General features: G+C 47.4%; 1 protein-coding gene across 1 annotated transcript in view; it reads left to right on the top strand.

Annotated features, from left to right (window-relative positions):
- The first annotated feature begins 872 nt into the window (after nt 1-872).
- Nucleotides 873-9,478, top strand: part of LOC117425709 (piezo-type mechanosensitive ion channel component 2-like) — a 34,334-nt gene continuing 25,728 nt past the window's right edge. The window contains exons 1-7 of the mRNA XM_059003433.1: nt 873-1,290; nt 2,322-2,417; nt 6,209-6,391; nt 7,050-7,246; nt 7,501-7,708; nt 8,199-8,412; nt 8,862-9,072. Coding sequence (XP_058859416.1) covers nt 1,227-1,290; nt 2,322-2,417; nt 6,209-6,391; nt 7,050-7,246; nt 7,501-7,708; nt 8,199-8,412; nt 8,862-9,072 — 1,173 coding nt within the window. The 5' untranslated portion in view covers nt 873-1,226. The remainder of the gene's footprint in view (nt 1,291-2,321; nt 2,418-6,208; nt 6,392-7,049; nt 7,247-7,500; nt 7,709-8,198; nt 8,413-8,861; nt 9,073-9,478) is intronic.

The following is a 9,478-nucleotide window of genomic DNA, read 5'->3' as shown; positions in this document are numbered from 1 at the left end:
CAGTGTTAGCTCTAGGTGAAGGTGCTTCTGAAAAGCATTGCATTTGCCTGTACTGCAGGTACAGCACTTGGGTATGGGGTCACCATCAGGTGGAGAGGAGTGCGTTAAGGTTACACAGTAAAGCCACGTTTCCATTTGCCACCTGAAGGGATTTGAAAGTGATTGGAGTAAAGGGACTGCATCTCGTCATTCAGTTCAGAACACCATCTAAATCTTACCATTGTGGTGAAGCACTGCACGCAGTCTCTGTTGAATGTGAACTTAATTAGCACTTTCAGTACTCTCTACCGAGGCTGATGACAACCGTACACTGGCTTTCCAGAACCGCACTTATAAATATCCATTAATTGAGAGCAGAAGAAGTAAACCCATCTTAAGCTGTTGCTATGTTAACAGTCAGCCGCACTTCCAACAGAATGTCATGTAGAGTGAGAATGATTCCCTGGTTCCCTTTTAGTTACTGATGAGCTCGTTCGTATGGGCAACCTCAGCTGCAGCAGCAGCTCTCGGGTTTGCATCCAGCCCCCATCCTGCAGGAGTGCAGTGCATTAGCATTCCCACAATCCTGAACTACCTGCGTCAGCTGCAAACACTTACTGCTAATGGGAAGCCAACAGCTATGAATATTAGAGATGAAAAATGAAGATGTGTCTGCTTCCCCTTGGATTAAAAAAATAAATTAAAAATGATGAGCTGTTATAAACCGTTCAGAGAGAGAGGGGGAGACAGAGACACAGTGGGGTCCTTCTCTTTGCTTGTGTCTTCTGTGGGTTTTTTTTTTTACATCAAGAGAGGAACGCTGAGGTGATCTAGTCCTGCAGTGGTGGACACTCCTGGGGGTTGAGTGACCAGGCGTTCCTTAAAACACTGATGGCATTTACTGCAAACTGGAGTCCACTTGTGAGCACATGTGGATTATAGGGTTGATCAGTGAGGTCATGCGCTTGTGAGGAGCTTCTCTGCCTCGTTTCACACGCGGACATCCAGAACGGGCAAGGAGTCTGCTGAAGAAAGCATGTCAGTCCGGTGACTTCATGACACGCATTTGACTTTTTTCTTACGCCTTGTGGGTTTGAATTGAGTTTTTTTAAAGCAGCTCTTTATCTATCCGATCCACAGGTTCCTCCGTAGAGGACTGTGTTTTTTTTGCTTCCCCTATGTAATGCCACGATGAGATTGTGACCAGCGGCTTATCCTTTCGTATCTCCGATCCTCGTGAAGGGAACATGGCTGGGGACGTCGCCTCGGGGGTCATTTTCAAGTTGCTGCTGCCCCTCTTTCTTTTAGTAGGTAAGTATCATTGTTTTATTTTTTATAACTGTTGATCTTTTTTGGAAATAAAGACCGGATCGACAGTAGGCATATGCGTATGCTGCACTGTGTATAAAGAAAAAGAGGCTTTAATGAAAAAATTAAAAACACTAGAAATGAGATGTGAATAATTCCTTGGTGTTTTTTCACCTTTAAAGGATGGGCCACATTTTCAATGAGTTTACTCCTTTTTTATATTTGAATTTTGTTGTTAAAATGCAACAGTGATGTACAAAACTGAGAAGCAAGCGAGTGAGGGACCTTCATTTCCATTCTTCAGATGAGTGATGCTGCTTCTGTATCGCTAACAGGGGGTTGTTTTCATTTACAAACAGGAGGTAATTAAAACCTGCAGTAAAGACTGGAAACATGCCTCTTACTCCCATGTTATTTAAGGGTTCTCCAGGGATCAGGCTATTTTTTTAGGTGAGATTCGCCAGCCCTGTCGATATGGCTATTGTAAAGATCTGCTGTTCTCCAGAACACCCTTGAGTATGATACAACAGATTTCAAGACATGGAAATCACAGTATAATGAATTCTAACCATCCTTCAGGACCTCTCTCTCTGGGGTGGTTTGCCGGAGCAAAGTTTCACAATCTTCAAGAGAACTTCATCAGAACTGTTTGTTCTCCTTTCAATCTGATTTAGTTCATTCAGTAAAGATTGTTTTGATGTGTAAACTGCCTGTATCCTTTCCAGTAGCTCTCTCTCTCTCTCTCTCTCTCTCTCTCTCTCTCTCTCTCTCTCTCTCTCTCTCTCTCTCTCTCGTTCTCTCTCTTTCTTTCTTTCTCTCTCTCTCTCTATCTCTATCTCACTATCTCTCTGCCTGTATCCTTTCCAGTAGCTCTCTCTCTCTCTCTCTCTCTCTCTCTCTCTCTCTCTCTCTCTCTCTCTCTCTCGTTCTCTCTCTTTCTTTCTTTCTCTCTCTCTCTATCTCTATCTCACTATCTCTCTGCCTGTATCCTTTCCAGTAGCTCTCTGACTCTCTCTCTCTCGCTCTGTTTTCAGCCATTTCCTTTCGGTACAATGGACTGTCCCTGGTTTATCTCTCCTTTCTCCTCCTCGTTCCCCTGTTCCCTGAACCCACAAATATCACCATGCGAGGTAAGTACTTAGCACACAAATCCCAGAAGATGAAAAACGCTTAAAAGAATCACTGGTTAATTCAATCAAAATGCATACTGGAATCAAAAAGCCCTTTGCTGATCAACCAATACAGAACGACAGCTTCACTGAATCAAGGGCTTCATGTGATTAAAATGAAGGTACGCAGACATGTTCACATCAAGGTGGTTTTCACTGTCATTTGTTATTAAGCACCAAGCCCCACCCTGTCTGCATATTGCATTGCATTGCAGAGTAATTCTATAGTCCTGCTTAGATCCCCTTTGGAAAGTGGATAGGCTGGGATAGATAGGAGGATATTGGGGTGGTTAGGCTGGGATAGATAGGAGGATATTGGGGTGGATAGGCTGGGATAGATAGGAGGATATTGGGGTGGATAGGCTGGGATAGATAGGAGGATATTGGGGTGGTTAGGCTGGGATAGATAGGAGGATATTGGGGTGGGTATGCTGGGATAGATAGGAGGATATTGGGGTGGGTAGGCTGGGATAGATAGGAGGATATTGGGGTGGATAGGCTGGGATAGATCCCTCTCGTTGCACACAGGAACCTCTTGATTTGTGTTTTCGGCATATTGTAATTGCCTCTGCGCAGGGTTCATTTTTCTACTGTTTTTTAATTTGTGCATGGCTGGACTTTCGGGGCTAGTAGAAGCTGGCATGTACGTGTATCGCAACATCCCCACTTGCTTGGTTTTGTCGCACAGCCTCGCATTTCAGGGATAGGTAGGGTGGCAGTTCCACTGGTGGAGGAGTTCAACTCAAGGGAGGGGTATACAATCTGAGCCCATTAGCATGGCCCCCCCAGACCCCCCGAGCGAAGACATGAAGGATCAATAAAGACGATTTCGCCGGGGATAATAAAACATGAAACATCCCCATGGGGTTCAGGAGACATTAAAGACTTTTGGAAAGGTTCCAGGGAACAGAAATGGAAAATGAAAGATCAGAGCGATCAGTAAGGTACAAAACGCCTTTCGGGGGTCATAAATTCCTTAAAACGCTAATCAACAGCTTATTTTCCGCAATGTTAAATTGCATGTGCAATCAAAGAAAGAGTCATGAATAAATGATAGGACTAAAATAAAAGAAAAGTTGGTCGTTGCATTTTATTTCCATGCAGGGAGACATTGAGCCCCCAGACAAGTGTTACCTAATCTCTTTTAGTGCTGAGATCAACAAAAGTGTGCATCCTGCTGGCGATACAGTGAGGGGCAGTGGAACCTGGCTCTCAATGCTTTCTCTCCCTCGAGAGGCAGTGGAACCTGGCTCTCAATGCTTTCTCTCCCTCGAGAGGCAGTGGAACCTGGCTCTCAATGCTTTCTCTCCCTCGAGAGGCAGTGGAACCTGGCTCTCAAAGCTTTCTCTCCCTCGAGAGGCAGTGGAACCTGGCTCTCAATGCTTTCTCTCCCTCGAGAGGCAGTGGAACCTGGCTCTCAAAGCTTTCTCTCCCTCGAGGGGCAGTGGAACCTGGCTCTCAATGCTTTCTCTCCCTCGAGAGGCAGTGGAACCTGGCTCTCAATGCTTTCTCTCCCTCGAGAGGCAGTGGAACCTGGCTCTCAATGCTTTCTCTCCCTCGAGGGGCAGTGGAACCTGGCTCTCAATGCTTTCTCTCCCTCGAGAGGCAGTGGAACCTGGCTCTCAATGCTTTCTCTCCCTCGAGAGGCAGTGGAACCTGGCTCTCAATGCTTTCTCTCCCTCGAGAGGCAGTGGAACCTGGCTCTCAATGCTTTCTCTCCCTCGAGAGGCAGTGGAACCTGGCTCTCAATGCTTTCTCTCCCTCGAGAGGCAGTGGAACCTGGCTCTCAATGCTTTCTCTCCCTCGAGGGGCAGTGGAACCTGGCTCTCAATGCTTTCTCTCCCTCGAGAGGCAGTGGAACCTGGCTCTCAATGCTTTCTCTCCCTCGAGAGGCAGTGGAACCTGGCTCTCAATGCTTTCTCTCCCTCGAGGGGCAGTGGAACCTGGCTCTCAATGCTTTCTCTCCCTCGAGAGGCAGTGGAACCTGGCTCTCAATGCTTTCTCTCCCTCGAGGGGCAGTGGAACCTGGCTCTCAATGCTTTCTCTCCCTCGAGGGGCAGTGGAACCTGGCTCTCAATGCTTTCTCTCCCTCGAGGGGCAGTGGAACCTGGCTCTCAATGCTTTCTCTCCCTCGAGGGGCAGTGGAACCTGGCTCTCAATGCTTTCTCTCCCTCGAGAGGCAGTGGAACCTGGCTCTCAATGCTTTCTCTCCCTCGAGGGGCAGTGGAACCTGGCTCTCAATGCTTTCTCTCCCTCGAGAGGCAGTGGAACCTGGCTCTCAATGCTTTCTCTCCCTCGAGGGGCAGTGGAACCTGGCTCTCAATGCTTTCTCTCCCTCGAGGAGCAGTGGAACCTGGATCTCAATGCTTTCTCTCCCTCGAGAGGCAGTGGAACCTGGATCTCAATGCTTTCTCTCCCTCGAGAGGCAGTGGAACCTGGCTCTCAATGCTTTCTCTCCCTCGAGAGGCAGTGGAACCTGGCTCTCAATGCTTTCTCTCCCTCGAGGGGCAGTGGAACCTGGATCTCAATGCTTTCTCTCCCTCGAGAGGCAGTGGAACCTGGCTCTCAATGCTTTCTCTCCCTCGAGGGGCAGTGGAACCTGGCTCTCAATGCTTTCTCTCCCTCGAGAGGCAGTGGAACCTGGCTCTCAATGCTTTCTCTCCCTCGAGAGGCAGTGGAACCTGGCTCTCAATGCTTTCTCTCCCTCGAGGGGCAATGGAACCTGGCTCTCAATGCTTTCTCTCCCTCGAGAGGCAGTGGAACCTGGCTCTCAATGCTTTCTCTCCCTCGAGGGGCAGTGGAACCTGGCTCTCAATGCTTTCTCTCCCTCGAGGGGCAGTGGAACCTGGCTCTCAATGCTTTCTCTCCCTCGAGGGGCAGTGGAACCTGGCTCTCAATGCTTTCTCTCCCTCGAGGGGCAGTGGAACCTGGCTCTCAATGCTTTCTCTCCCTCGAGAGGCAGTGGAACCTGGCTCTCAATGCTTTCTCTCCCTCGAGGGGCAGTGGAACCTGGCTCTCAATGCTTTCTCTCCCTCGAGAGGCAGTGGAACCTGGCTCTCAATGCTTTCTCTCCCTCGAGGGGCAGTGGAACCTGGCTCTCAATGCTTTCTCTCCCTCGAGGAGCAGTGGAACCTGGATCTCAATGCTTTCTCTCCCTCGAGAGGCAGTGGAACCTGGATCTCAATGCTTTCTCTCCCTCGAGAGGCAGTGGAACCTGGCTCTCAATGCTTTCTCTCCCTCGAGAGGCAGTGGAACCTGGCTCTCAATGCTTTCTCTCCCTCGAGGGGCAGTGGAACCTGGATCTCAATGCTTTCTCTCCCTCGAGAGGCAGTGGAACCTGGCTCTCAATGCTTTCTCTCCCTCGAGGGGCAGTGGAACCTGGCTCTCAATGCTTTCTCTCCCTCGAGAGGCAGTGGAACCTGGCTCTCAATGCTTTCTCTCCCTCGAGAGGCAGTGGAACCTGGGTCTCAATGCTTTCTCTCCCTCGAGAGGCAGTGGAACCTGGCTCTCAATGCTTTCTCTCCCTCGAGAGGCAGTGGAACCTGGGTCTCAATGCTTTCTCTCCCTCGAGAGGCAGTGGAACCTGGCTCTCAAAGCTTTCTCTCCCTCGAGGGGCAGTGGAACCTGGCTCTCAATGCTTTCTCTCCCTCGACTCGAGGGGCAGTGGAACCTGTCTATTAAAGCTTTCTCTCCCTTAAGTTTTATGTGACTCAGATTGGATCCTCCGTTCATTTCATAATGTTTTTCTTAAGGAAACACAGGGACATTCCTGCAATCCATATGCTTTACGAGCATCACCTTCCTGGCTTTACAAGCAGGATTCCAAATCACCTTCATCTACGTCCCACGAGACGGTAAGTCACCTCAGCCGTTTCTGGATGGATACAACCCTTATAAAACGTTATCACTGAGTCTTTGCATGGCATTTTTAACATGTATTTTGGCATGATATTTTTTGCATGGTATTTTTCACATGGTTTTTTTTTGCATGTATTTTTTGCATGTATTTTTTGCAGTTGTCCCATGCTTTTCCCATGGTTATACTGTACTTTGCATTTACCATATGGGCTGTCATTTTATTAATATGCTTGACCATACCTTGCTGTTCTTTGCATTGCTTACCTATGCTTTGCCATGCTTTCACTATGCTGTATTGCACTTTGGTATGCTTTTAGTATGGGAAATGTTTATGAGGGAAATATTTTACAGATTGCTGTTCGTATTGATTTGATTGAAAGCATTATCAGCAAATTAAAACCAATTTATTTACATGTTTTATTTACTGGCAAAAACTAGTTTCCAAACTTCCGTCTGCTTGTTCTTCAAAGTGTATAATTTGTGTTATTTTTACAGTGGACAATATTTTGGAAAAAATACTTCACCACATAGGAATTGTACGGTAAGCACAATCAATGTATTGGTTATTGGGTTATAGAGCTGGGTTATAGCTGCGCATGCTCAGTATTGTTATTTTCCTCTAAGTTCCCAGTTTTGCTGGGTTGTATATGTCCTCTCCTTATCTAGCAGCTGTGCTTAGTTAAGAGTAGAATCAAAGTGGGGGGGGTCAGTTTACTCTGCTCTCCAATGGTTTAGTACAGCACCCTTTCATTAGCACAGTCCCTCTTCACAGACTGAGCGAGGTGAGTGGATGGAATACAGTGCGTCTCCTGGCTCCAGACTTGGGGATGTTCCTTGCTGGGGTTGTGATATACAGGCTGTGCAAGAAGCTGGTGAGACCCAGGCAACCCCTCACAGCCCATGACAACGACAACATGCAGCCTGACAACGAGGTACTCTGCACTTTGCTCTCATTACCCTGGATTTTGAATTCTCAGTTACATTTAGAATCTCCTTTAGGGACCTGAATTTACACATCTGGATTGAGATGTTTTCAGTTATATCTGGGTTTGAATGCACTACCGTCCAACGCGTATTTGGGAATCCTTATGGGCTGGCAGTGAGAGTTGCTTTGGTTGTTTTAAGAATGCCCTAGACTCTGCCCATCTTTCGCCTGGTATATCGTCATTTCTGTTTGACATTTCAGGAGATGGGACAGATGGATACAGAGGAAAGTGCCGAGGAGACTGAGGAGTCGACCTACAGCACCACAGAGGAGACAAAAGAGCCCGAAAACAGAAGACCAAAGTTTATCCTGAAGATCATCACCTTCATAGGAGGACTCCAATTATTACTTGGAGAGATCCTGAACACAGCTGGGAAGGTTGTGGTGACGATTCTGCTTGGATTAGCAGGTAGGGATTTTTCTGAAACGCCTAAATTCAGTATGAATCAGTGTTCAGGGTTTGGCTTTGTGCACACCTCTGGAGAATTACTTATTAGAAGAGAGATTTCCCTGCTGTTTTAAACCACTGTTTAATTAAATAAAATCCTGAGAAATGAGAAAAGCACTGTGCCAGTTAACTGAAATTTAATTCTGAACTGTCATTAAAAAACAACCTGATCTGCTTTACTGTTTACAAACCAAAAATTGAATTGTCTGAGAGAAAAACAAGCGATTGGCAGAAGTGCAGAGGTCAGTATATATATACTGAGAGTTAATTGGATTATGTACTGTGAACACAGCTAACATGTGATGTCATGTGCGCTTCTCCCCCTGATGTCATGTACACTCCTCCCCCTGATGTCATGTGTGCTCCTCCCCCTGATGTCATGTACACTCCTCCCCCTGATGTCATGTGCGCTCCTCCCCCTGATGTCATGTGTGCTCCTCCCCCTGTGCAGGTATAACTGTGCCCTCGCTGACGTCTGGATTGTACTTCTTCACCTTCCTGGCCGTGGTGTCGTGGTGGTCCTGCTGCAGGACGATCAGCCTGGTGCTCTTCAGCAGCCTGTGTGTCATGATGGCTATCTTCAGCATGGGGCACCTGGTGGGGCTCTACCTGTACCAGCTGCAGTTCTTCCAGGACCTCGTGCCTCCTCACGACATCTACGCCAGGTGAGAGTCCGAGACAGTGCTCACGACGGGCAGGGCACCACTCACCCACAGGCTTATCTGAGGCTTTCACTGCTGAACACACACTCTGGAGTCTTATTTAGAGGGGGGTGAGGACTGATGTGGAAGTCTTTCTTCCCTGTCCATCACTGACTTCCATAACATCTGTCATCACTGGATGAGAGACTGGATCAGAGCTGTTTCCGATGAGGGGGCGGGGGGGTACATTGGAGGAAGCTCAGAACCTGTACCTGCATGTACATTTAAAGAAGAACCGGCTTTCTCCTGCTCTGACCAGGTTTCAGAGAAAAAGAAACAGACCAGTATTTGGGACCCCGACATACTGAACGGTCAGTATTGTGAACGTCCGCGCCCGAGAGCTCTCTGGAGGACTGGCAGTTTCAAATGAAAAGCGTTGGGTGTACTGAGCAGACGTTGTGTTATTCTTGCAGGTTGTTTGGAATGACAGCGTTCATCCAGACGAACGCCTCCGAGCCCTCCAGGCTGCAGCTGCACTCTGGGGTGACCTGGCCCGTGTTTCTGAACCCCCTGGTGCTGCTGGTTCTCTACTTCACCCTCGTCGCTCTGCTCCAGAAGTGGGTCTACATCACTGAGGAGGTGCAGAGAGCCAGCTCTCTTATTTGGGGAATTTTAAATCACTTTTGAGAAATCAACCACTGTTAAGGATTTGTCAGAATGGGAGTAGATCTTATTATACTGTGTATGGAACATGCATCGCATAACTTGCAAAGTTAAAATAACTTTTTAAAGTTTAAAAGTAGTTGACATCAGTACAATCTTTGTTAACATGTCATGCTAAACATTACTATACGGTAGCTCCGTGGTGCTTTACGAATGATTCATTACAGGCACTCTAACGTATATGCACAGTAGATTCTTCATTAATATGAATTAATTTATTTACCCAGCTATTGTTAATGTATTATTCAGTGTTAGTTTACACTTCACAGCGTTGCTGAATACAGTAGTTGCTCTAGTCACGTTCATTGCCTCTGGGGCACTGAATTGCAGAGTGTAGCTTGCATTGAGGTGTAATTCGAGTGTAACT

Source organism: Acipenser ruthenus, chromosome 29, assembly GCF_902713425.1.
Source record: "Acipenser ruthenus chromosome 29, fAciRut3.2 maternal haplotype, whole genome shotgun sequence".
Lineage (NCBI taxonomy): Eukaryota > Metazoa > Chordata > Actinopteri > Acipenseriformes > Acipenseridae > Acipenser > Acipenser ruthenus.
Note: the sequence above shows the minus strand (reverse complement) of the source record. Positions and strands in the feature narration are given on the sequence as shown.